This window comes from Anopheles gambiae, chromosome 2, assembly GCF_943734735.2.
Source record: "Anopheles gambiae chromosome 2, idAnoGambNW_F1_1, whole genome shotgun sequence".
Classification (NCBI taxonomy): Eukaryota; Metazoa; Arthropoda; class Insecta; order Diptera; family Culicidae; genus Anopheles; species Anopheles gambiae.
The window spans coordinates 28,961,013-28,986,410 of record NC_064601.1 but is presented as its reverse complement, the minus strand read 5'-3'; the positions used below and the strand labels follow the sequence as shown (position 1 = coordinate 28,986,410).

At 50.0% G+C, this 25,398-nt stretch overlaps 5 protein-coding genes across 14 annotated transcripts; 3 read left to right on the top strand and 2 right to left on the bottom strand.

Moving 5' to 3' along the window:
• Positions 1-2,256: 2,256 nt before the first annotated feature.
• LOC1273054 (atypical kinase COQ8B, mitochondrial) lies at positions 2,257-4,798 on the top strand. The gene is made up of 3 exons (XM_311995.6): positions 2,257-4,028; positions 4,094-4,286; positions 4,370-4,798. Exons 1-3 carry the CDS (start codon positions 2,491-2,493, stop codon positions 4,727-4,729), a joined length of 2,091 nt encoding a protein of 696 aa, XP_311995.4. The 5' UTR covers positions 2,257-2,490; the 3' UTR covers positions 4,730-4,798.
• Positions 4,799-4,839: 41 nt separating this feature from the next.
• LOC1273055 (general odorant-binding protein 19d) lies at positions 4,840-5,670 on the bottom strand. Its single transcript, XM_311996.4, has 2 exons — positions 5,452-5,670; positions 4,840-5,375 (listed from the first exon to the last, which is right to left on the bottom strand). Exons 1-2 carry the CDS (start codon positions 5,515-5,517, stop codon positions 4,992-4,994), a joined length of 450 nt encoding a protein of 149 aa, XP_311996.2. The 5' UTR covers positions 5,518-5,670; the 3' UTR covers positions 4,840-4,991.
• A 142-nt stretch (positions 5,671-5,812) lies between these two features.
• Positions 5,813-10,226, top strand: LOC1273056 (probable glutamate receptor). Its single transcript, XM_311997.6, has 6 exons — positions 5,813-6,526; positions 6,597-6,766; positions 7,143-7,985; positions 8,071-8,364; positions 8,439-8,732; positions 9,086-10,226. The coding sequence occupies exons 1-6, from the start codon at positions 6,445-6,447 to the stop codon at positions 9,314-9,316; spliced, it is 1,914 nt and encodes a 637-aa protein (XP_311997.5). The 5' UTR covers positions 5,813-6,444; the 3' UTR covers positions 9,317-10,226.
• A 1,220-nt stretch (positions 10,227-11,446) lies between these two features.
• LOC1273057 (forkhead box C1-A) lies at positions 11,447-16,736 on the top strand. Its single transcript, XM_311998.4, has 5 exons — positions 11,447-12,969; positions 13,521-14,079; positions 14,209-14,398; positions 14,519-15,301; positions 15,376-16,736. Exons 1-5 carry the CDS (start codon positions 12,885-12,887, stop codon positions 15,598-15,600), a joined length of 1,842 nt encoding a protein of 613 aa, XP_311998.3. The 5' UTR covers positions 11,447-12,884; the 3' UTR covers positions 15,601-16,736.
• A 125-nt stretch (positions 16,737-16,861) lies between these two features.
• Positions 16,862-25,350, bottom strand: LOC1273058 (mothers against decapentaplegic homolog 4). Of its 10 annotated transcripts, none has more exons than XM_061642142.1 (10): positions 25,116-25,350; positions 22,859-23,142; positions 22,525-22,781; positions 22,268-22,442; positions 22,002-22,184; positions 21,617-21,832; positions 20,550-21,510; positions 20,313-20,481; positions 20,086-20,203; positions 16,862-20,006 (listed from the first exon to the last, which is right to left on the bottom strand). In XM_061642142.1, exons 2-10 carry the CDS (start codon positions 22,920-22,922, stop codon positions 19,795-19,797), a joined length of 2,355 nt encoding a protein of 784 aa, XP_061498126.1. In that variant the 5' UTR covers positions 22,923-23,142; positions 25,116-25,350; the 3' UTR covers positions 16,862-19,794. The 10 variants fall into 10 exon arrangements, with proteins under 10 accessions (XP_061498126.1, XP_061498127.1, XP_061498128.1 ...); XM_061642143.1 differs by having other exon boundaries at positions 24,714-25,319; XM_061642144.1 differs by having other exon boundaries at positions 24,931-25,319.
• Between the last annotated feature and the right edge of the window lie 48 nt (positions 25,351-25,398).

The following is a 25,398-nucleotide window of genomic DNA, read 5'->3' as shown; positions in this document are numbered from 1 at the left end:
AAAACAGTTCATCATGACCCCGCTGGCCACCACAGCAGCAGCAGATTAACTCATGCTCCATCACTACGAATTGTCTGATTACGCCTAGGTCCGGCGGATAAGAATGGCAGACACTCCCATTTCTGGGTGCGTGCACCATCCATTGCTTCAAACATGTTTATCCATTCTGAAGGTTTTTGGATTGTTAGAAGCATGTCCTGCGCTCCATTCTTTTCAGACAACGATAACACCATTCGCTCACCAACGCTTTCAAATGCAGCAATCCGCTTTCAAACAGTTGCAAGAAACGCCTCGACTCCAGTGCAGTTAACACAACTGCAACCCATCCCACTTCCTAGGAGGTTGCGCATCAATGGAGACGCGCCGGAAAATGCCGGCCCGATGCGCGACAGAGAAAGTATTGGATTGACGGAGCTAGGTGGAGAAAAGTGGCTCCAAAATACGGCGTGTTAGTGATTATTGTGCGTCGTAAAGCGATGAGCCGCGATCAATCGGAACGATCCGGGTGATGGCAACGCACGTAGCTAAGAAAACAGCCATTGATTTTTTGTTAGTTTATTCAATCCACCTCCAAGCTAGGCGTTAGGACTCCTGCCATCCACTTCTTGCAAGCGCACACGCGTGACGTAACGTGAAAGGCTCTGGACACTTTCATCTTGCCCTGCTGAATGCGCGCACAAGGAATACGCATGCAACACGTGCGCAAGCATATCCAGCCTTCATTTCCAATGCCTATATGTACCCGGGAAAATTGATTAGTTTCGCTCGCCATTTTTGGGGGGAGAGAAGGCGAATTCGTCTGTTTGGCGAAATTATTCAATCCATGCATTCGCCACCTATATCATCGCGTGACCCAATTTATACGCTACGTCAAGATCACACGGGACGCAATTTAATAGTTGTGCGCCCATCGGTTACATCGATTTGATTTGGATTGGTTTTGGAGCAGAAAGTTTTTTTTTTTGTTAGAAGATATTGTGTCATTTTGTAATTCCAATACACAAATGATGTACTAGAAATTGATGCAATTTGAATATCAATACCACGAATATATCTTTCACCACATGTAGCAACATGTTTTTTATGTGATACTTTCACTACGATAGTTAAAAGTTTAATTGTTCAATCATCAAAACTAATAAAAAATAGAAGTAGCATCAAAAACGTGATCAATGCCATTTCGCAAACCGTCTACCGACAGCAACGTTTAAAAAGCTGTAGTTTCGCTAGTTCCCGCCACTAGCGCTGCAAACCTGTCATTCGAACCGCTGCGCGCTGCTACCAGTGTGGCCAGATTTTTTCGGCGGTTTTCGGTAGGAGCGCCAAAATGTTATCGGTAGTTTTCGGTAGGAATTTCAATTTGTATTTTGTAAATTTTGAACGCATCTCATGAAGTACAGACACGGGCCCTAGTTGTTAGTGTTGAACTTCTGGTTCTGATCACTAGTGATTTCCATCCCAAGTGCCACAAATCCACTAAACGACCACTAAACGGCTTCTAAACGACTCAAGTTCTCTACCTAAACGGAATATAGAAAGACTTCGTTTAGCAGACGGCAAACGACTCATGCATTCTAAAAATAGCAAAAAAAGCTGGGGGCGCTCTCTGTTGGTGGGATACCCCAACCAGTGGAGCTTCATCGCTTGGAGGAGAGCTTTCTCATTTCCTCTATACTGTTGTATGGTTTCGCATTTAAGTTATGCATCGCTAGAACTAGAACGGCGATACGATTGTTTAAATACTAAACTCCAACCGAAACCACCAGTACTGAAGCAAGTGAGATTTGAGTAATGGTCGTTGGTGTTAATACCCACGTATCTTACCACACGACCATTCATGTAGATTTTTGCTCGGAAAGTTATAAGGCTATTTGGGTCATGATAAGATGAAACTTGTCGAAACACATTGCAAGAAAAGGATAGTAATATAATGATGAGTTGTAATACGCCATCTATTGATCAAACCAATGAAGCTGTGGAGCTTTCATTTTTTTCTATGGATATTCAATTTTCCAGTCGTTTAAGCTTAATCTGTGGCGCTTGGGATGTTTCATATGGAGTTTACTGCATTAAATCATTTGGGGAATGGTTTTATGACTTTTCGGTCAGTATTATGAGAAAACCTGTGATTTTCGGTAGGATGAAGGAATAATTGGTAGTTTTAGGGTGGTGATCTGTGAATCGGTAGGCATATCAAAAATCGGTAGTAATACCGATAAATCGGCATTTCTAGTCACTCTGACTGCTACTTGGGCAATGTTTATGGTCGCTCGATTTGACAGTTCTCGAAGCATCTTCGTGTTTTTTTTTTGCTCCAACCGGAGAGCATGTTTATTATCTAATCGTCAGTATCATGTTGTGAAATAAGAAACTATCGAGCGCTGTTTTATCGAATCTTTACCACAATTAAGTTTTGTTAAGTGCAAAAGTTTGTGTAACTTATACTAGTCTAAAAGTGCTTCTTATCTTACCCTCACCCTCACATACACAATGTCCCGCGCACAAGACGCCATCGGTATTCTGCGGGGGCTCAAGATAGTGGCCGATGCCGTTGGCAAATCGCAATCCGAGTACGCCAAACATCTGTGGGCCAATTCGAGTGTGCGGGAGGTGCTGGAGCAGCAGCTAGCGACCGGCGAGCAGTCGGTAAAGCAGGTGCTGAACAATCCAACCCAGGAGCTGGAAAAGGTTGGTGGCAAGCTGCGCGAAACGATCGAGCGGACGGCGGTTGTGGCGGAAGGCCTCCGGCAGCTGACCGCAGCGGCTATACCGAAAGTGGGTCCACTTTCGCCGGATGCATTTCTGAACCAGCGTATTCCGTCCGCTGGAACCGTTGCCCCACCCGGGTCGGAACCCTCGGGAGATATAGCCAGCCTGGACATTTCCAAGATTACCCTGAAGGAGCTGGAATCGATACTGTCCGAGCACAGCAAAACTCGCGAGATAAAGCTAGGCTTAGACAACGGGAAACGATCCACCGCAAAGCATGTGGAACCGATCGTTGCAACAGAAAGCCCAGCGATGGCAGCAGAATCACACACAGCAGCACCATCACAAACCATTCTACCTCCGGAGCCGGCAGCCCGCCTCAAGGAGCCGGCTCGTGAAACGAAAGCTTTTACGCGCGACGAGCAGCAGATAGAGAAAATGTTGCATTTTGTTTCCTCCTACGATAAGAACCCGTCGGCGACGGTACCACCGCCCGCCGTACCGCCGGTAAATCCAGCACAACCGATCGAACTACCTCAGCTCAGCACGGTGGCTAAGCAGCGCAAAGTCCCTTCGTCACGCGTCGCACGACTCGCCTCGTTCGGTGGCCTGTTTGCCGGACTCGGTCTGGGCACGGTGAACGAGCTAGCGAAGGGTGCCCTCGGCATTGGCGGAACGCTGGATGTGAAGCAGGCCCTGTTCAGTCCGACCAACGCGGAACGCATCGTCGACACGCTGTGCAAGGTGCGGGGCGCCGCCCTGAAGCTGGGCCAGATTCTGAGCATTCAGGATTCGAACATCGTTTCGCCGCAGCTGGTGAAAGCGTTCGAGCGTGTCCGGCAGGCGGCCGATTACATGCCGGACTGGCAGGTGGAGCGGCAGCTCGTCAGCGAGCTCGGCCCCGATTGGCGCTCCAAGCTGCAGAGCTTCGACCAGAAACCGTTTGCGGCCGCCTCGATCGGCCAGGTGCATCGGGGCGTACTGAAGGACGGTGGCATGGAGGTGGCCATCAAGATCCAGTACCCGGGGGTGGCGAAAAGCATCGAAAGCGACATCGACAATCTCGTCTCGATGCTGAAGGTGTGGGACGTGTTTCCGGCCGGCGTGTTCATCGACAACGTGGTCGCGGTGGCCAAGCGCGAGCTGGCCTGGGAGGTGGATTACACGCGCGAGGCCGAGTACACGGAGCGGTTCGCGGAAATGATACGCCACATGCCGGAGTACCGTGTGCCGCGCGTGGTAAAGGAGCTGACCTCAAAGAATGTACTGACGACGGAGCTCGTACCGGGCGTACCGATGGATCGGTGCTTCGACATGAGGTAAGTTTGTAAAAGGGAAAACTTACACAGGTTTACGATTAATGGGTCTTCCGTTTTCCTCCCAGCCAAGAACATCGTGATCACATTGCGTACTGCGTGATGAAGCTCTGCCTGAACGAGCTGTTCACCTTCCGGTGCATGCAAACGGACCCGAACTGGTCCAACTTCCTGTACGACGCGTCGACGAAGCAGGTGATGCTGATCGATTTCGGCGCGACACGCTTCTACCAGAAGGCATTCATGGACGATTACTTAAGGGTAAGTAGGCACACAGAAGCACCGCTCACAGCAATGTTTCTCTTAACCCCAAACCCGTTCGTTCGCTCGTTCGCCTTCTGTAGGTCATTATTGCGGCGACGAAAAACGACCGCCAGCAGATACTGGAGCTGTCGCGCAAGATGGGCTTCCTGACCGGCTACGAAACGCCCGCCATGGAGAAGGCCCACGTCGACGCCGTGCTCATCCTCGGCGAAGTGTTCAGCGTGCCGGGCGAGTTCGAGTTCGGTCGGCAGAGCACGACGAAGAAGATTGCCGCCCTGGTGCCGGTAATGATTGCGCATCGGCTCTGCCCGCCGCCGGAAGAGATCTACTCGCTGCACCGGAAGCTTTCCGGTGTGTTTTTGCTGTGCGCGCGGCTCAACGCGAAGATCGACTGTAAGCCTATCTTTAACGAGGTGATGCAGAATTACAAGTTTGACTAAAAACCATTCAGTACAAGGCTGTTGCCGGGCAATAAAGCAACCTGACTAAACGATCCGATTAACACAGTACGCAACAATGTTCTGGTTTAATCAAGTAAAAAACGCTCTCCTCACAGTCATCGTATCCCTTTCTTCTTTATTCTTCGGTGGGTAATGCTACTAAAGTTCGCACTTGTTGCGTTGTTGTCGGTCGCTTTTTTTGTTCGTTGTTCGTTTTCGTGCTGGTGAATTGTGTTGCAACACACTGCAATCCCTTGCTCGCTCAGTGTTTCAGCTCAATGCCGTGCTTTTCGGCCGACTCCTTCAAGCAGTTCATAATGTCCACCGCCAGCTCGCACCGGTCGTCGTTCGCCACCGCCTTACAGTCGGCCGCAATCTCCTTCGCCAGCTCAATCTTGGTCTCGTCGCCCTTCATCAGCATCTTGGCGATCTCGATGAAACCGTCCTCCTGGAACGCTTTCCCGTTCGAGACGCCGAACTGTTCCTGCATGCAGCCGGCCAAACATTTCTGCGTGCGCGACTCGGGCATCTTATCGTTGACGAAACCCTCCACATCCTCGTCGGTGGCGCCCTCCTTCGTTTTGCACTCCGCCGCCAAACCGCGCAACATTTCCTTCGCCTGCTCGAGCTCCTCCGCACTGCCCGCCTACAGCCGGCAACGAAATTGTGAGACTGGGAACGCTCTTCGGTAATTCGGGGGAGACGGAGAACGCTTCACTTACCTGCACCCGACAGACCATTGCCGTAGCAAGCAGGGCAAAGTACAGGACCGCGCTGGACAGCTTCATCGTACACTTTACTTTTAGAGTCACAAGCACAAACTATTCACCGGTCAGCGTTCGGTGGGATTCTTTTATACATGGGAAGCGCAAAGATTCAATCTTCGGTGTCGCTGTTTTGGCTTGGCTGCTGCGGTGGATGCTTGTATGTGTGCTTGCCCCTGTTTTTTCCCCCGCTCTACTCTTCTTATAGCGACAATTCACGCATCAGTTAATTATAAACATTACCCCGCGTATCTGGCGTGTCCGATTTCCTTACGAATTATCCGAACGGCCACGATGACGCGCGCCACGCTGACTTCCTACTATACAGACACACGCGGCGACCACCAGCGGAGGGTCCACGTGTTTAGTACGCCTGTTGGAAACGAAAGATTGGAAACGATAAAGCGACTCGGTGGCGGTTGCTTTGCATGTGCGATATCGGGACAGGTGTACTTTACGAGTCGATTACGGGCTGGAGCAGACGGCATTTCTTCATGCTCTCAGGTCAACAGTAGCTAGCATCGTATTAGCATCGAGTGTAGGGGCAAGTCAAATCGATACATGAAGTGTATCACTATCTTGAGGGAAAGCTAGCGCGTACTATCTTCCGAACCATGTAGTTTGGATTGCAATCAACCGTAATTGAGAAATTTGTAATTGAGTCAACAGTTTAACAACTGTTGCCGTTGAAATTGTTTGCCGATAATGCTGATTGGAGCAAAGCGCTGAGGTAGTTTAATAATTTTAAAGCGGGAATTTCAATTGAAGCTGTTTGCTCGTAAACAGAGTCGGACCAACAGTGCGAACCAACATGAGCCCTCGGTAATGTATATTTAATGTGGCTACCTTAAGTAGCAATGGTATAAATGCAGATACCGCACAAGTGGAAGTCAAAAAAGCGACAACCAGAAGTACGGGCAAGTTTTGTGGAAAAACCTCCCAAAACAAACTATGAACTACAGTGTGGAGCTTTCGGAGCTGACGCAAGGCGAGCTGTTTCACTTTGAGTTGAATCGGCTGTTGAAATGGATCTGTAAGTTCCTTGTTTTTAACGGTACAATGTGGAGGAGGAGCGATACCCTTAATGGAGTCCCATCTTGTAGTTCTACAGCATTTGGTAAGCTTTTTCTGCACCTGTATCGTGGTGCGCACAGGCAGCTCCGGCCATTGGACGGCCGCTACCGAACAGTTCCCTCATCCGGTGATGGTAGTTGCCCTTTCCCGCAACGACGAGCTCGACGTGCTGCTGGACGCTATCGAAAATGGATGCCAAGTAAGAGTATGAAGCTAGAATTAGCTTGAGAGTTGTTCATCTTTGCTACGTACCAGCTGAGAATTTTCTTTCGGACGAGATCAAATCCAAGATCCTATCCAAGAAGAGTAACAGTAATAGTTCAAATTGGTTTGTTTGTTTTCAAGACCACAGCATTAGATCTGTGTTTCGTCTATTCATTCGCGTGCACAACGAGCATGATTCATTGGCCCTGACATTCGTATTTCCGTGATAAGCCTCGAGAGCCGATACCATCTCGCACACGGAATTGTAATAATCCGATCCGGAGCTAATGACACACTCTGGATAAGTTCACATCCACCAGCCGGACATTGCAATTGACTCTACCCCCCTCTCCTCTATCGCTCCTCTGCAGACCTTCATTGTGGCCCAATCGACAGCGATCGAGTTTTTGGATGCGTTTCGCTACGTGCATGATCGTGCCACCGTTCGCTACCCGCACAAGCGTGTCATCATCCTAACCGATGACGCTGACGTGCAGTGGCGACGAACCGTTTTCGAGCATGGTGCGTTTCGTGACGTGATGGATTGGCTGCTAGTACACCCCCTGCCGGATGGAAAGCGTGTCGATCTTCTGACGACTGGTTACGGGTACGACGAGTGGATACCTTTGGCAAGTCACGACACATCCGTGCCGGGCGTATTGCACCTTACCGTCGAGCTGTTCCCGAACAAGCGCACCAACCTGTGGGGCCGCTACGTACGGTTGGCCATCTTTAACTACGAACCGTACACGCTGTGGAGTGCGGTGGACGATTCCAACGATGGAAACGCCTTCTATCAACACAACCGGACGCTCTTCATCGACGGAACGGAGGCACGGTTGTTTGTTGAGTTTTGTGCCAAGCTGAACTGCAGCCTGGAGATCTCGCTAGACGAGGCGGGCGAGTGGGGCCAAATCTTCGACAACCGTACTGGGGATGGCATTATTGGGGCTGTAGTGGAACGCAGGGCTGACATTGGAGTCGGTGCACTGTACTCCTGGTATCACGAGTCGCTGTATCTTGCCCTCTCCAAGCCGATCTCCCGTACGGGCGTTACCTGCATCGCACCAAAACCGCTGCCCCTATCCTCCTGGATGACAGCACTGTTACCCTTCTCGACCGAGATGTGGCTAGCCGTACTGGGAACCATCGCGGTGTCCACCGTGTGCGAGATGGTGGTCAGCTTCGTGACGCAAAAGTTCAACCCCAACAAGGTACGATATGTGTGCGATGTTTTGAAGTCACAACTGATCCGCTCCATCCTCTCTCACACGCTTGCTCCACTGCCACCTCCAATAGGTACATCGAGTAGACGCCTGCGAGTCCATAATGGCGATCATCTCCATCTTCATACTGCAGTCCGTGTTAATACGCACCACCCGCAATCCCTACTGCTCGCAGATGATTCTGATCGGGTCGATCCTGTTCGTCGGCCTCATGATCGGCAACGCGTACAGTGGTGGGCTGGCCAGTGTGATGACGGTGCCACGGTTTGAGAAATCCATCGATACCGTGCAGGATCTGGCGGATCGCAATCTACGCTGGGGCTCGACACACGACGCGTGGATCTTTTCTATCCAGCTCGCAACGCAGGTCAGTGTCCTGATTAGGCATTAATTCCACCGAGGTTGATTCTCGACACACTTTCCACACTCTGCACCCAACAGCCCACGATAGTGAAGCTGCTGGAGAGCTTTGTCACCTACCCGAAGGATGTGCTGCACGAGCACGCGAAGCAGCGCAACCTGGCGTACAGCATCGAGCGGCTGCCGTACGGACACTATGCCGTCGGGGACTACATCACCGACGTGGTGTCCAGCAACTTCGAGATCATGCTGGAGGACATCTACTGGGAGAACTGTGTGGCGATGGCCACCAAAACCTGGCCGCTGATGGACGAGCTGGACGAGCTGACGTTGCGCATTTTCCAGAGCGGAATTCAACGCTACTGGGAACTGGAGGTAAGCAGCCATGGGTCGGAGAGGTTCTTATGTACCCGATGGGGCTGACGACACATACACAACCATCAATGGCCGGAAGGAGGTGTTACTTGGTGTGTGGTCAAGTAGGCCTCTATCGTCGTGCCGGACAGGGACAGCTGCTGTCACCATCGCTCCCTAATGCGCATGTATACTGACAGCCACAGACGTTAGGTCAACCCCCATTCACGAGGCGTCCGAGTTTTGGGCCAAGTATCACCCTTCGAACATGGACGACAAACTTCCCGTGGGCCCCATTGCTTCACGGGAGACCTTCTCTAAGCACACCACTCTTCAAACACTAATTCATCTTCTCCCGTTTTGCATCCGGAAAGGTGGTGACCAAGTTTGCCGATAATAAGGTCCAGCACGCCATCTCGACGTCGCGTCATTTCGGCAACCCGGGCCCGATACCGCTGCAACCGTCGCACCTGGTCGGTGCGTTCTTTCTGCTCGCCGTGGGACTTGGCCTCGGGACGGTGTGCCTACTGCTCGAGCTACTGTGGCACAGATTAACCGCTACCAATGATGGAGCAGGCATGGCCAGGAGGAGTGAGACACCTTAGACAAAACCCCTCATGCTGTCGTACCGTCAACGAAGGACACCCTCCAGCAGGTAGCAAGCAACGTCGTTTCCGCGTACTGTGTCCCCTTTCGTTATGAGGGGATGAAATGAAAGCAAATAATTTCTCCCCTCACAAAAAAGGGAAAAACAATCCAGAAACTATTCCTCCCTCACGTACGTACGATGACTCGCAATCACACACCCCAAGCCGTGCGGCTGCCGTACTGATCGTGGATTGCGTATGGCGTGGGTCGCAGCGCAGTAGATAAGCGCATCTAGATTGCGTGCAAGGACGAACACACGAATTTCCCATGCAACACCTGCAGTTTTGTTCGAGACCAGTTTGTTGTTAGACCTTTGTGCGGAGGGTCCCTCTTGCAAGGTTCGGTTTGCTGTGGGGTGGCCCGTCGGGAGAGAAATAAAACACTTTCCACCCCATGGGGGTAAAACAGCATTTGTTTGTAACGACGACAAGGGACAAAGTACGTGTGAAGTGCCGTAGATGCAGACATTTATTGGTGGTGTCAATTATTGTCCGCTCTGAAGGTGGCTGATGATGATGGGACGTTTCGTTGAAGGTGGGAGAAAGCAATAAAAATCAGGTTTAGATAAAATGGCTCTGAGAATTCAATGGCGACGGGGGCTTAATTCTTCCGAACATTAGGCTACCAATTTAGATCCGTTTTGTGGCGTACTATCTATGCATCTGTTATAGGAATTTGATTCAAAGTTCAACCTCAACAATCTGTTTAGGCTTAGAAAATAATCACTTTAATTGATAAAGTATGAATACACAAGTAAGGCACCTTTATGTTTAATATGTTGTAATATATGTTGTAATATGCATGTATGTGCTATAATAAACCAAATGACAGGATATGTTGCAAGGTTAGTGAATAGAAACACATACATTGTTAAAACCAACGACAACCCCATAAATATCCCATCTACATCGGTTTAACACTGTAACAGTGTAACCGTTGTTCCAGCAATGATGACGCAGTTGCTCAATAGTTACCCATCATCTGGCACGTCGATCAATTGCAAAAGAGAACATCCAGCCCTTCCCGTAATCCTGCACACACTGTGCCACCTTTCGCTCGATACGCTTCACTGCACCTGCTACAGCACAAGCGACGCGTGGGCCAACATGAAACAAATGCTTCGCAGGACATATGCCAACGATTGCTAACGTTTCGGTGCAGAGACGTCTACGGAGGTGAATTCCAACCAGCGCTAGGCTTGCCAAGGCTGAACCATTCGCACACGTGCTGAGGTCAAAGTTTGCTCCCATTACTACAGGAGGCCCGCTAAGAAGCCCAATGCTAATGACGGCCTTTTTTATGTCTTTTGCTTGCCTCGTCGGGTACTCAGGCAGACGGTCGTCGGCCAGAGGAATGACCGATACACACACTACAATGGCTAGAGCTGCGGGGACTACACATAATGACGTCATAGTGTCCTGCTTTCCTTGCATAGAGCACCCGCAAAAACACCCGACCGGATGTAGTACTATATAAAGGACCTCACACACACACACACTCACTCACAAAATCCGTTCCGTTTGCTTGCGTTCCCGTGCCGTTTTAGTCTGTTTTTTGGGACCCCTTGTTTCTTCTTTGTCCCGCTTTCTCACTCTCTTGCTCTTATTTTTATGTAAAATTCAGTTCCCTCTTCTTGTCCCTTTCGCAAGCAGGTCCGGATGAGGTCCTTGTGTGTTCATTTTTTATTCATTACCGTTGGCTCGCTGGAAAAACTCAGTCAATGGAACGGACCCAAACGGGGGGACTAGAAAGGGGAAGAGAAAAGAGAATAATGGCTAGAAGCTGGAACATACCGCGCAGGGCGTCCTGCTACCGATGTCCCAGTGCACGGCCACACTTCCGTTCTTTTCCATCACCTTCCCTGCTCCTCTATACAGGCTACCCATAGGTTACAGCGGTCTTTGCTCAACCGTTAAACAATTTTGAACATATGCACGAACGCATAGCCCCAGGACTGTGTCCGCATGTGTGTGTGTGTGTTTTTAAAGAGACCCCCACCACCACCACACATACACACACGCACACACGCACACATGATGCAATGAACCAACGCCAACGGGGAACAGAAATTATGTCCACTCGGGAGCGGGCATTAGAGCGGGACGACCTCTGCCATACATTTAATCGAAACAACGAAAAAGGACATCTGCCGAACCGGGGACCAACAATCGAGCCATGGACGGTTTCATTCCCAAACCACACACACACTCGCAAATAGACACACCAAAGAAAAAGTGTACGCACACATCGGACCCTCTGGGCCGTCAGAGAGTGGAGATGCTAGAGAGCAGCTAGTGTACACGATCCAGCAGGACAGAACGTACCGCGCGTCTCGGACGGTCAACTTGGGAGAAAGCGACGAACCCCCACCGCGACCGCCAGAACCTGCAGGCAAGAACGGGACGAACAGTGATTGCCCTAACTGGCCCTAACCACTGGCTGACCACACGGGACCCAGGCGAAACCCTTTGTCCAGTCGGTCGTCGTGTCCGAAGTGGCTGCCAGCACAACGGTGCTACGTGTCCGTTAGCAGTTAAAGGCGCGCGCGCACAAAGCAGCGCCAGTGAAAAAAAGTGGTAGAAAATCTATGACCCTTACCCCCCCCCCCCCCCCCCCATTCCACGGACCCCTTTCCCTTTTCCGTGGGGGGTTGTGAAAGCGTCCTGCCTGCGTCGAAACAATTTTGCCTTCGAATGGTTGGCAAATGAGATGTCGTGAAAATGGCGACAAGATACACGGGTCCTCTAGGTTCTCTGGATTCAAGCGCTTTCAGCAGTAATCGATGAACGGTGTTCAACGATCAAATCGTTACGGCGACACTGGACGCATGGCGTGGCGTGAGTGAGTGACGTTAAGTGCTCTGTGTGTTCTTTTCACCGTTTGAAAATTTGTCATCGATCCCACTCGAGCTCAAGAATTTCCATGCAGCGCCATCGAAGTTCGAATTACCGATGACTTGTTAAACATCAAATTGTAAAGTGTTGTGACCAGGAAACTAGTGATATTGGTGGTTTATCACAAGGAATATCTGTGTGTGTGTTGGAGTGTAAAAAGTGAAGAAAATTGCACTCCGGGAAAGCGTTGTGCTCGATTGTGTGAATAATTAATAACGGCGGCCTCGATTGGGTTCTGGAGCGCTTACGCCATCATCCTGCAGAGTGACGGTAAAAGTGAAGCGTGAAAACCCATTCCCCAACGTATCTGAACCAAAAGTGTGTGTGTGCGTGTGCGTGTGTATGTATGGAATAGCATAAAACCGTCGTTAGAAAATCATGGCATTTGTTTCCGGAGACTCCAAGGATAGATTAATAACCCCGGACCATGTACGCAGTGCGCAATTTCTCCTATCCCTAGGATAAAGGTAGTGAAGCAGCAGCAACAGTATATTTGCTCGGGCAGTTTGGTTCTTTATAGCATCTACCAGTACCTCTTCTTCGCGGTGTACAAAGATTGAGATTGGTGCAAACGCAAGCATCGTTAGAGAAGGCGGGGTCCCGTCTTCTCTCGGGTATAAGCCATCGCACCATGACGCAACTGGAGGATGACGACCTTTTGAACAATTTGCTCAAAATCCCGGGCACCATCATCATCTACAACAATGATATGAGCTGTAAGTGCGACTTGAAGCGGTGTTTAATCCATTTTTGTAATTGTCGGAGAAGGCGGCTGGTCTAATTGAATGGTTCGCCGGTATCTACAAGGTCAAAAGTGAATCTGTTCCCAGCCTTCTCGTTTGACACAAGGACTGAGGAAAGAGTCTTGATAAGATCCGTATTTCTGGTGATCACGTAGAATGCTCAAACCTTCTAAAAACCTTGTCTTGATAAGATCCGTGTTTCTGATGATCACGTAGAATGCTCAAACCTTCTACAACGAAATAAGAAGGAGTATAGAACTTAAAACGCATCGCAATTCTTCCAATGTCAATATCCAATATAAGCTGCGCAATATCCATAAGTCCATTCTCTTCTAGTCAATCCACCATAATAACGACATTCTTGTACAAGAAAATTTCCAAAATGACATACAATAGCAAATGCGTCTAACTGATTGCTGAATAATTGCCCTTTTCAATAGCCCCAATAGCTGACGGAGTCCTTCCACGCACCTCTCTTAGCTCCTAAGCCCACCCCTTCTTACGAATCAATTTCCCATTTGCAGCCTACGATTACGTGCTAAACGCCCACAATGTAACGCTCCCGCTGACACCGGCCGCCTCCACCGCCGGTTCGGCCACGTCGGAACAATCGGTGGACGACCTGAACAGCAGCGCATCGATCGATGCGGACGTGACATCTTCGCCGGGTCCCACGAACCAGGCCGGATTTTCGCACCTGCCTTGCGTCAGTTCGCCCATCTCCGTAGCGCTCGACACTCCTGCCAGCTCGGAACTGGACCAGAGCTTTGGCAGTGTGGAAACGGCCGGAGTACCGGGTGTATCATCAGCAACTGGAGATGCCAATGGAACCGGGTCGCTGCTCGCTACGGCCGCAGAAGACATCATCGAGGGTGACGAGCTGGAGTACGAGGAGATGGAAACCGGAACGCTAGAGGAAGCGCGCGAAGGGGAGGAGGACGACGATGACGATTCCGAGCCGGAGCTGACCAATCTGTCCTGGCTGACGGAGCTGAAGAACATCACCAACCTGACGCCGTCGGACGCACCACTGACGGATTTGCCAACGGCACGGTTTAACAAATTTATCGCCCAAGTACGAAGGTAAGTGTGTGTGTGAGAGAGAAAGAGAGTCTCAGTGTAGCCCAGTTGGCGACACCGTGGTAAGGGTAGGCCCCATATCTTTGGAACCATATTCTATATCCGTCCGCAACTGCTTTCGCCATTCACCAGGAGCCGGGAGACGTACGACAAGCGCAAAGAGCAGTACACGTCACTGGCGAGCTCGCTGGAAAAACCACCCTTCAACTATGCACAAATCATCGCCATGGCCATGCTGGAGGAGGGCCGCATGACGCTCAAGCAGATATGCAAATGGATTCAGGAAAAGTTTGCCTACTACAAGGTGCACAAAAACTGGAATGTAAGTATCGCTCAAAGGTGCTCGCGATGCGTTCCTGCGACGGGTTTTTGATTTGTTTATTTTGCTGCATTCTTTCCCCCCCCCCTCCCCCTCCACTCCCAACCCCCGCCATTGCATCAGAACTCTATCCGGCACAATTTGTCGTTGAGTTTTTTCTTCACCAAAGTACAACGGGCCAAAGACGAGAAGGGCAAGGGAGGCTACTGGGAGCTGTCGATGGATGTGTCAAAAAGCGAACGGCGCCGGGTGCGCGTTCGGCAACGGAACAAAGCAGCCGGCAGCAATGGCGTTCAGTGCAATCGGCGAACGCTGGCGTCGGCACGGTTCGATTCTAAGGGATCGTCGAACGGACCATCGGACTCTGCTGGCACTGCTAATAATAACAACAACGAGCAAACGGTTAACAACAATCTTCCCAAGTATCCAACGGTGTCGGTAAGCGATACGGCGCCGGAAACGATCGCAACTACCACCACCAGCTCATCACAGGCGGCCACGAACGAGTGCGTTTCGCTGGGTGACTCGCTTGGACCGCACCGGGAACAACAGCTGACCACACTAGACAGCAACAATAATAACTGTTTAGAGCAGCAGCAGCAGCAGCAACTACCAACATCCGGTCCCTTACAGGTACAGAACGTGATGATCGACATTATCGACAACTACAGCAAGTCGACGATCGATACCACTGTGCTGCCAGCAGTAGCACCCACCCTATCCGGTGCACTGCAACTGTCCGGCGAAACACACCTGTCTACCCTGCAGCCGGTCGCGGAGCTACCGGTCAACGAGGAACAACTGATGCGGGCCAGCGCCATGGTGGACGGTTGTACGATCAATTTCGATTCCATCATCAATGGCGAAACTGGGGCCAGCATTTTCAGCAATCTCAACGTGGATGAGGTAAGCGGCAGTGCCGTTGAGGTACTATTAATAGTATTAATGGATCAATGCCTAATACGACCACTTACCTGCAGATCTTCTCCGACAACGAGATACCGCAGCCAGCGAACGACGATATCATTGTGCCATTCTTCAGCAACGTCCAGCAGGTCCAGGCCGGCCCGAACGTGGTCGTCGAAACGATACCGTACTATCTGCCCGACATGGGCCACTTCGACGAGAGCGATTTCGGCAATCTGATCAACATCAACGAACAGGAGATTAGTGACGAGTTCCTCAACGAGCATGGATTTCTTTAGGAAGCTCCCGGGCAGGATTTTCAAGGTTTTCGGGGACCGAAGAAATTATCAGTCTTTTTTTGTGAGTCAGCGGGTTTTAAAATAAGCCTTGTCTGTATATCTCTCAAGCCCCCAGTGTCCGTTCCGTCCAAGTAGTAAAATTAAGTAGGGAAACATGTCTAGTCTCGTCCAATATAGGCGTAAAGATAAAGCAGCCGAATGCAGTCCAGACTGCATGCAGCGCGCTCACTTAGCATTAGAAATAGCGGATTAAGTGCAAGTGCGGCGGTTATAACTAGTGAGGTGCTCTTTGGAGCGCACCCATGACTCCGATCGGACTCCGGCTATTGCTAGTCTGATTCCAACTCCGGCAAAATCCGAACCACTAGTTCCACCCGGATTCGGAATCGTCTGGAGTCATCCGGAGTCGTTCGGAGTCGGAGTCGCGCAGAGTCGGAGTCGCCCGGAGTCGTCCGGAGTCATCGAAAACGTACGGAGTCGGCCAGAGTCGACCAGAGTCGTAGTCATTCGAAGTCGTCCAGAGTCGACCGGAATCGGAGTCGGTCGGAGTGAACAGGAGCCATCAGGTGTTATGTGCTTGTGATCAGGCGTATCATTTCGTTGTTTTTTTTGTTTTTGTTTTTCGACTCCAACCGTTCGTGCAACCAGACAACTTCGCCTGCAACCGATTCCGGACGACTCCGACGACTCCGGATGACTCTGACTCGCAACGACTCCGACTCCCGGCCGACTCCGGCCGACTCTGAATGACTCCGGATGACTCCAAATGACTCAGGACGACTCCGAGCGATTCCGGACGATTCAGAACGACTCCGGATAAAGCTGGACAGACCTATCTTCCGGAGTCGATTCCTAAATTATCGGTCGGTTTTTGCCAACTTCACCCATCACTAGTTATAACGCGGAATGGTGGTGCAACTCTAGCATGCTCGCCTGATGGGACAGGTTTGTACTGGGAAAGCCACAGCGACAGGCACTATTGTAGCGCTACAGTCTTTTTAGTCGTGTACCATTCTTTGAACCATTCTTCGATTCGCAAACGAGTTTGCTCTTCGTCATTTTGTAAATACGTATTAAGTGTATGGATAAGTGATCGATAGAGAATGATCCAATAAAGCAGTTTTCATTTCATCAGACGGTTCAGTTGCTAAATTCATTTCGTTTCATTATCCGGTCAGTAGTTTCGGATTGTTTTACTGGCGCTGAAATAATAAGCACACCTGTTCGCGCTTTTTGGAAGCGTGCTCTATGTGTGTGTGTGTTTTGTATTTACTTAAAAATAGTGGATCTGCTTTTTATTCATAAAATGATGCAACTCATTTACACTTCGTAATAGGGATAAATCTATAAAGTATATAGTTTGTTTCTTATACTCAATCATTCCTCAATCGTCAATCTGCAAACTTTTTGTGACTTTCCTTTTTCTTCTAAATCGGCTTATCGTCGTTTATGTTTTATGATGATCGATGCATCGGGTTGGTTTTTTTTTTACTCTGCGTTTCTGCTTTTCCGCTACATTTTGTGCCAGGTCACGTCGCTACTTCTCTCTTTCGAATTGAGCTCCTTCTGTTTGGGTAGGTGTTTAGCGTGTAGATTCTTCGATCATAGTTGCGTAAAACTTGTATCAAACAAGACGTCTTCAGTTAAAACCATTTGATCGTGAGCAGAAATAGCTTCAAAATAAGAAACTAATAACCTCCTCAAAACAAAAGCCATCACAGCCGAACAAAAGCGACACAAAATATTCACTCTAACGTGACAAACTAAACGTGTATTACAATCGTGTTACAATTATAGCGACCAACAATTGTGGCTTGCAACAAAACAATAACACTTGTAAAAGAACTATTCCATGAAAATGCTGTAAACATTTCTTCGACTACCACTGCAGAACTAGATCGGCAAAACGGCAAACAGATAAAGGCACAAGTAGTTTTCAAGTTAGTGGGCTAGCGGTGCTCTCACCATGCATGTAGTAGCTGGGTATATCTTTGGAAGAAAATGTGATCCTTTGAAACAAAATAATATGGAAACTATTCCGTTTGCCATCCAGGCCATTATCGTTTGTAAACTAATTGATGCTCGCTATGCAAAGAAGAATCTTTATGTGTTTGTTGTGTATTTTTGACTACCACTTGTCAAGGGCACGTGTGTTTTCTGTTTTGTTGTTCTGTATGTCAACTTCACCATAATAGTTACATTTTTAGCAACGTTTGATTTTATTACCATTTTTCTTCCTTTCTTAAAGTTGGATTCATTGCACTTAGGGGCTTCCGAACGATCGTAACGATGTTATTTCTACTTTTGTTTCGTTTAACATATCCATTGGCTCGACACGTTAGCCTTCTATTCTCATCACCTTTCCCTTCCTTCTTTCATTTTATCATGCTTCCCAATGCACCAATCGATTTAGCATTCACAAACGAAAGCAGTTCGTTGACCGGACCTTTTTTTCAATTTTGAAGGACAATATATATATAAAAAAAAAAACATACGATCGTTCAACAGAAAAGTGAAAGCATGTTTGTAGCAACATATAATAAAACAGAACTAGTTAAACTAGTTCATAACTTCAACAAACTACTGAAAAAGAGGCAACATGCAAAACAGAAGATAGATGGCACAAAAAAGACATATTGAGCTGCATAATGAGATCGCCTCATTCCGGGCTGCTTCTTAGCTGGTTGGGTCATGTTTACAATTCTCTCATTGAAATGGCAGAACATTCGGCTGTAGGCTCTGCCTGTAACAATCACTACGGCGAACGTATGTAAAACACACAAAACAAACAACTTTTTGTGCAAATCGTTTAAAATGAAAACCTTGCACAAAGAATCGGTTTTTTGTTCGCCGAAAACTAGTTTACGAATTTATTCATATCCCACAATCTTCTTCACTCTTTTTTGTTCAACGTAGCATGGAGAAGAAGTTAAGAAGAATGGAGCTAGAACACGGTACCACAGGATCACTCTGTGAAAGCCCTTTTCTGTCAACATCCCATCTATAATTCAACCTTTGACCTCAGACAGGTAGCAATAAATTCAATCAATCTGGATAGCATTGTCCACCAACAGGAGCTCAATGTTTGTTTTACATACTTTTTTCCTTCTTCTTCAATTAGAGGTAGAACATTTTTGTAGGTTGTTTCCGTTTGTAGTGTTTTAGTTTTGTCCTTTCGCCTTCTACATTATGCTTTTCGTTTCTGTCAGATAGTAAATATCGCTCATTTAACGTTAGTGCTTGATGCAATTGTTACATTGTTTTGTTTGCAAAGTTGTGTTTCCTGTTTTTTCTTGCTTGTTACCTATCATCAGCTCACGCGCCATCGGTCGGAGGCAGTGTGTTCTGCTGTTTAAACATACTGTGTTACTTTTATCGGCATTTCGAGGCAACGTGCAATCTACCTTATGCGTCTTTAGGATTTCCATTTTGTTTTCCTTTCTGGGCGCTCCTATTAGCAGGAGCATACCAGGTGTCATTATGCCGGAGTTGCACATCCACCAGTTTGCTACACTCTGTTGTGTGTTGCTATTTACGAATCGATGGAAAACTTCTCCAGATAGTTTTGCATTTGCGCTTCGTTCGAGTTGACTGTATCATACATATATCATCATTTCAGCTGTTTTCAACTTTACCAAACATTAGTATACATGAGAAGGGGTTTCAATAACGCTGCATCACCTTCACGCGCCCTAAGGTATTGTAGTCGTTCTACTCTATCCGCTAGTCGAGTGTCACCTCCTGTACCGGTGTGCACACGGAAGTGCACACGCATTTCGCATGTCGCGCATGCTATATCTTATCAAACTAAATCTTTGTCATATTAGAATCACACTTGTACACACTACGAAACCACCCACGCATTGCCGTCGTCACCCATCGGTCGCCCTCCTGCAAACCCAAAACTAGGTCCGCACCTATATTTACATAGTCTATTGTACCTTCAACGGTTCAGCCACGCACGCACGTTCCTTCCCTTCTACGATTTGCCATCGTATGTATCTCGAGGGTGGTATCATTCCTGTCGCTGGTGTCACATTAAAGGGGTACTAGGATCTTACCTTTACCTCTTACCTGCGCCATAACGCCTAGGGCATTTGTTGTTTTTTTTTCCTCCCTTGGGGACAGCAATGTGTAGCAATGTCCTGTCCGTCGCTGACCCCGCAAACCGATCTGTTGCGCGCTCGGTTGGTTTTACTCGATTGCTCGCGGCCCATCGATCGGCATCTGATGCAGCACCTCGTCCAGCAGCTGCAGGGCCCGGTGCAGATGCACCTCGACCCAGCAGGGCGTTTCTTTGATCGACTGTCGGGGATAGTCGGGGCCCCAACCCTTCACGAACGACAATCGCAAGATGCAGAGGCGTCGCAAATCGTCCACCCCGATGCCAGCCGCCGCGGAAAGACCTAAAGCCGAGCAGGGAAAGAGTGATTAGTAGAACCTTGCCTATCTATATTTGTACGCTATCACTCGTAGTATGCATACTTCTAGGAGCTCCAACGGCTGATACGCCTGCCACAACAGCGGCCTGCATCTGGGCCGCTTTCTGGGCACAGTTGGCGAGGGATTGCATCTGCAAATGACACTGTCGCAAGTCAAATACCTGTTGCATAAGAGAAAGAGAAGAGAAATGTAAAGAAACAGTATATTAGACACGTTCGGTAGAAGCAAATACCGCCATCGATCAATTGCGTTGGATAGCGTCAACCGACCTTTATGCACGCTCCGGGATAGATTTTGTGTACGGCATCGCCTGGCGTTCGGCCCGCCTCCCGGTCGAGGTAGTAGCTCTGTACGAATACTGAATGGTCACTGAGACACCGCAGCCAGACGTCCCCTTCGCCGCGCAGATCCAGCTGTACACCTTTCCCAATATGTAGCCTGCAAACACGCGAACAGTGTTAGTCAATGCTATTCAGTGCCTCCTCACCTCCCCTTCCCATGCTTACCTTGCCTTTTCGCTCTGTTCCGTTCGGTGCACATTGCTAAGCGCACCGAGACAGAAGCGATTGCCACCGGACGGATCCACATACCCATCGATGGTGACGTTCGGGCGGTTAGAGGGCACTTTAAACATTTCGCCCACCTGGGTGTCCAGCTCAAAGTAGGCCACCGAGCACCAGTACTCGGGTGCGGGCTGGCGCGACAGCAGCCGCTGCTGACCGGGCAACTCACCGGCCAGCTGTCCGCCGGTCGCGTTGCCGACACTGGCACCAGACGGCGCCACAACGGCGCTGGACGAACCGCCGGAACCGTGGGGCCAGTACTGTGACTGCTGTTGCGACGCTTGCTGCTGATGCGAGCCGCTAGCGTGTGCCGGTGGCTGTATCGATTGCGTGTAGTTCAGCGTATTCGAACCGGACCAGGTCGCAGAGCCGCTCTGCTGCTGTTGTTGTTGCTGCTGCTGTTGTTGTTGTTGCGACTGTGGCTGTTGTTGCTGTTGTTGCTGCTGCTGCTGTTGTGGCTGGTACTGTTGGGCGGCCGATTGGCTCGGTTGCGCTTGCCCACCGGCGGGACCACCGGCCTGTGCCGACTGGCCGTTGCTAGCGGATACGTATCCGTTCTGCTGCAGATGGGGCGAGACGGGCGAGGTGGCCGAAAGCGATCCGGACATGCTGGCCGGACCGCCCATACCCGTTTGTGGATCGTTTCCCATCGACGGGTCGGCCGCACTGGTGTAGTACTGCGACCCGTCCGTACCGAGCAATCCGCCGCCACTGGAGCCGCCGCTTCCGCCTGCTTGGCTGGAGCTGCCCAGCAGACCGTTGCTGCCACCGTTCGTAAGCTGGGCGTTGGACTGTGATGAAGGCTGTGGCTGCTGTGACGGTTGCTGCTGTGGCTGTTGCTGTGAGCTCGGTGGCGCTCGCAAACCATTGTTCACCATCCCGGGCGGACCACCGATGACGGATGCTAAAATTATTTAAAAAAAAGAAAACAATTAGTTATCTGTACATGTACCTAGATCACCTAGATCCTAGCTTTGTAAGTAAAGATAAAGTAAAACAAAAGCGCTTACAAAGCGGTAATGAAGAAGACAAACGAGCGTGCTGCTGCTGGCCGCCGGACGAGGCCGACAGCATGGCAGCCGCAGCGGACGAAGGCCCACCGACGCTGCCGGCACCGCTCATCCAGCTGCTCGGGCCACTATTTCGGGACGGGTCGGCGGACTCTAGCTTCGGTATCGGCCGTGGACCGCTGCTAGCTCCATACAAGCTGCCCAACTGTGATGGGTCTTTGGAAAGGGCCGCAAACAACAACGGAGTGGGTCGGTTGACGCGTTACAGAACAGAAGAGAAAAAAAGCAAAACAAAAAAGAAACAAAAACAAAACGAATAAATAAATCAACTTAATCGGGAACTAAAACGACTGCTAGCAATCGGGAGGAAGACTCCTCTGCTTACCGGGCACTTGCGGATGCATTGACATGGTGCCGTATGCACCACTCGCCACCATCGAGGGATGGTGCTGTATGGTGCCGATTTCATTGCCATCGATGTCCATACCGCCCCCGACGACCGAGCCCGGTGTGTACTCGTCCTTGATGAGCCGGCTCGGACCGGACTGCAGCGTGAGCCCCGAAAGATCTACAAAATCAACAACAAAGCACATCAATGAGCGCTCTCTGCACGGTGTACGAATCACTCGCTAGCAGCTGTGCAAACCCTACCGATTCCGGGCGACACGACACGCTCGTAGTGGTACGGATTAACGCACACCGAGTCACACTTCAGATCGAACGCAAACTGGCAGAACTTGACGTGCTTGAGCTCGTTCTTGTGCAGATCGGGCCAGCGCCAGATGCGGGCGTAGATCACGTGTGGGAATCCTTTGCGTCCGGCGACCTGCGACAATACACCAAAACAGCACGCGGTTGTAATGCCAGAGAGAGAAGATGCTTTTCGCGGCCTACCCTTCGTAACTCACCTGCAAGCGACCATCGAGCGTGCGTTGTATCGTGACGCACTTGCTCGGATGTGCGCCGTTCGTCGTGATGGCCGTGATGAGCGAATCCAGCTCGTCCCGCTTCTCCTTCAGCTTCTTCACCAGCGACTCGATTGCGCGCTTGGAGAAGCCTTCGCTCTCGCCTCCCTGCCTGTGGCACATCAGCGAGTGGACGATGCTCAGGCAGGCGTCCGCACTGGTCGGGGCAGCCGTTGGCATCGCTGCCATGTCGCGGACGACTGAAAGAAGAGAGCGGAGAGCGGGGTTTTCATTAGGCACGGCAGAATGTGTATGCGAATGGGAGCACAGTACGTACTTTCCTGTGCGGCCGCCGGTATGCCGGCCGCATAGAGATGCGATCCACCCGTCAGCCCGACCATCCTTTCAAAATCCTGGGAAAGACCCAGGTTGCTTTTAGTATCCACTTTGCTGAACCGTGACGGTGCCGTCTACCCGGGTGGAGATGTTCCTGTAGCTGCTATTTTTGTTTTGCTTTTTAATCACTAACGGAAGCGTTTAGTTCACACTTGGAGGATTGCACTTGCACATGTAATCACTTCCTGCTGTGCACACATACAATTTTTTAATTCTGCTTTTTGCCTGCTCAAGAGATAGATAACATCAATTACAATGACCATAGAGCTTGAACGTGGAAGTGAACCCTTCCGAAAGCACGTTACACTTGCTCCACGCACCAACCCACACTGAATGGCTACGGTCACTAGATTGTCCATCTTCTACTAGATGCAGCTCCGTTACTTTGCCGCCGTTTCACCCCTTTTTCCCCCCTCCCAGCATGCATTCCGAAAACAGGAAATGCATCATACCGTTGCACCGTTGCACAGTTTTCTTCTAAACTCCGCACCGAGACACAACAAAACAAACTGCTTACTCGTGTAACCCTGACCGGACACACCACCGTTCTGCCCGCCCGTTTTGGGGTTGGAGAAAGTTTCCCGTCCCGGCAAGGTAACCCGCCATGTCGCGCCTCCCATCATCCCCGCCCGGGGGGAGCCAACAGTCGAAGCGCGCTGTTGTTAGTGTTGATTATGCACTGTTTTACTACAAAACCCCACCGCGGCAGAAGACATGCGGGTAACGAGAGGGAAACAAAACACCAACAAATCTCTGTCAAAAGACGGAAGGTTTGACAATTCTGTGTACGCTTCCAACACGCACACAGCCGCGAGGACGCACGCGCTTGTATGCACGCTCCCACACACACACACACACACACACACGGGCGTACGTTCAATTCGCCAAAACCACCCCTAGGAGTAGGAAAACGAAGGAAAATTTTGCTACTTCCTAATGGTTCCAATGGAGCATTGCAGTTACTACGGGTAGAGGATGCACAAACACGTCCATCGACAAGCAACACGGCAACACATCTTGCCTGCTGCTTGCCCAACTTGATGCCCAACCACACTGGCAAAAATTCAATTTTCACCCCCCGCACAGGGACCGCCGCTACGAAGAACGGGCGGACTTCTTCGGAGGGAAAGTCACTGGCTTCTCTTCCTCTTGCTACATTTTTTTTTTCGATTCCACTCTGCTCTTCGCGTGGGTTTCATTATGTGAACTCCTTTTTGCTGCGGCTTTCTTTTCTAAAATGAGTCACACACACACACACACACACACACACACACACACACACACACACACACACACACACACACACACACACACACACACACGCGCACCAATGCGTTTGCCGAGATTCGCAACTCACACAGTAGGCCCCTGCGGTAAGGTTCTTCACCCGTTGTCTTAGTAATGCTTTTACTTTTTAAAGATTTAAGCCATCGATCACTGAGTCGCTACAAAGCGCTTCGACCGCTCCGTATTCCTGTGTAGCAAGGTCCTTCTAGGTCTCTTCCGGATGTGAGGTAATAGAGTTGAGTTGCTTTGTTGTTGTTTTCTTTTCTACCGCCGAACCGCTTTTTGTAGCACTGCGGGGACCACCTTACCGGAGGGGTAGGTAAAAGGTGTAAAGGTGTCGAAATGCAACAAAACCATTACTTTTACCTCCCTGGCTGTGGTTTGCATTTCCGTGAACGTTTGGGGTGGGGGGGGGGGGGGGGGGGTTGTGAGTTTGGTGTAACACAATTGCATCAACAAGCCGCACACAACTCCACACACATACACACACGCAGAACAGGTTCTTTTACCGTAGCAGAAGAAAGCACTCCCTCTTTGCCCCTTTCACACACAAGCAAGTTTCTAGCAAAGCGGCGGCGGCGGCGGGGTTCTGTTATTTCGATTTTCACTTCCTGCACTACACTAACGCCACCCCTGGCGGGCCCCACTCCCCACCTCACCCACGATGCAAACTTTCTCAATTCTAGGCGAATGTCTGCACTTGCTCCAGCATCCTCTCCCACTCACTCACGCACACCCGCATCCGGGGGGTGGGCTGTGTGTACGGCGGGGTCGCAAGAGCACAGGAACGACGATCTTTCTCAGTTACACCATGTTGCGGAACAGGCGCTCGGAAACCAGCACAGCGGAAAATTGGACGATGCAATTCTGTGGTTCGTTCTGCTTTACCCCCACTCACACACACACTCCACCTTCGTCCGACACTTTCCGTATCCGATACTGCAGGGAGCAATCGGAGCAGCAGCAGCAGCAGTAGTACCAGCAGCAGCAAGTGATAGACTTTTTAAAATGGCGAATTCCTTTTTTTTGTCTGCCCGATTCGGGGTGCGTTGTAATGGTGTTCCCTTTCGTGCGCACGGTGAAAGGGGTGGCTTTCTGTTTCGCTCGCGCGTTCGTTTGTGTCCTTTCGCTGACAGCTGGTGCTTGACAGTAGGGATAGAAGGTCGGGTTAGGCCATATCACGTGTCATAAAGC

Bases quoted from the DNA above. Each gene is read 5' to 3' on its own strand.
- LOC1273054 (XM_311995.6), top strand. From the start codon at position 2,491: ATGTCCCGCGCACAAGACGCCATCGGTATTCTGCGGGGGCTCAAGATA. The intron at 4,029-4,093 runs GTAAGTTTGTAA...TTTTCCTCCCAG, and splicing joins GATCGGTGCTTCGACATGAG to CCAAGAACATCGTGATCACA. The intron at 4,287-4,369 runs GTAAGTAGGCAC...CGCCTTCTGTAG, and splicing joins TCATGGACGATTACTTAAGG to GTCATTATTGCGGCGACGAA.
- LOC1273055 (XM_311996.4), bottom strand. From the start codon at position 5,517: ATGAAGCTGTCCAGCGCGGTCCTGTACTTTGCCCTGCTTGCTACGGCA. The intron at 5,376-5,451 runs GTAAGTGAAGCG...TGCCGGCTGTAG, and splicing joins CAATGGTCTGTCGGGTGCAG to GCGGGCAGTGCGGAGGAGCT.
- LOC1273056 (XM_311997.6), top strand. From the start codon at position 6,445: ATGAACTACAGTGTGGAGCTTTCGGAGCTGACGCAAGGCGAGCTGTTT. The intron at 6,767-7,142 runs GTAAGAGTATGA...GCTCCTCTGCAG, and splicing joins CTATCGAAAATGGATGCCAA to ACCTTCATTGTGGCCCAATC. The intron at 8,733-9,085 runs GTAAGCAGCCAT...GCATCCGGAAAG, and splicing joins AACGCTACTGGGAACTGGAG to GTGGTGACCAAGTTTGCCGA.
- LOC1273057 (XM_311998.4), top strand. From the start codon at position 12,885: ATGACGCAACTGGAGGATGACGACCTTTTGAACAATTTGCTCAAAATC. The intron at 14,080-14,208 runs GTAAGTGTGTGT...GCCATTCACCAG, and splicing joins TTTATCGCCCAAGTACGAAG to GAGCCGGGAGACGTACGACA. The intron at 14,399-14,518 runs GTAAGTATCGCT...CCATTGCATCAG, and splicing joins AGGTGCACAAAAACTGGAAT to AACTCTATCCGGCACAATTT.
- LOC1273058 (XM_061642142.1), bottom strand. From the start codon at position 22,922: ATGGTCGGGCTGACGGGTGGATCGCATCTCTATGCGGCCGGCATACCG. The intron at 21,833-22,001 runs GTAAGCAGAGGA...CCCTTTCCAAAG, and splicing joins AATGCATCCGCAAGTGCCCG to ACCCATCACAGTTGGGCAGC. The intron at 20,482-20,549 runs GTAAGCATGGGA...GCGTGTTTGCAG, and splicing joins GAACAGAGCGAAAAGGCAAG to GCTACATATTGGGAAAGGTG.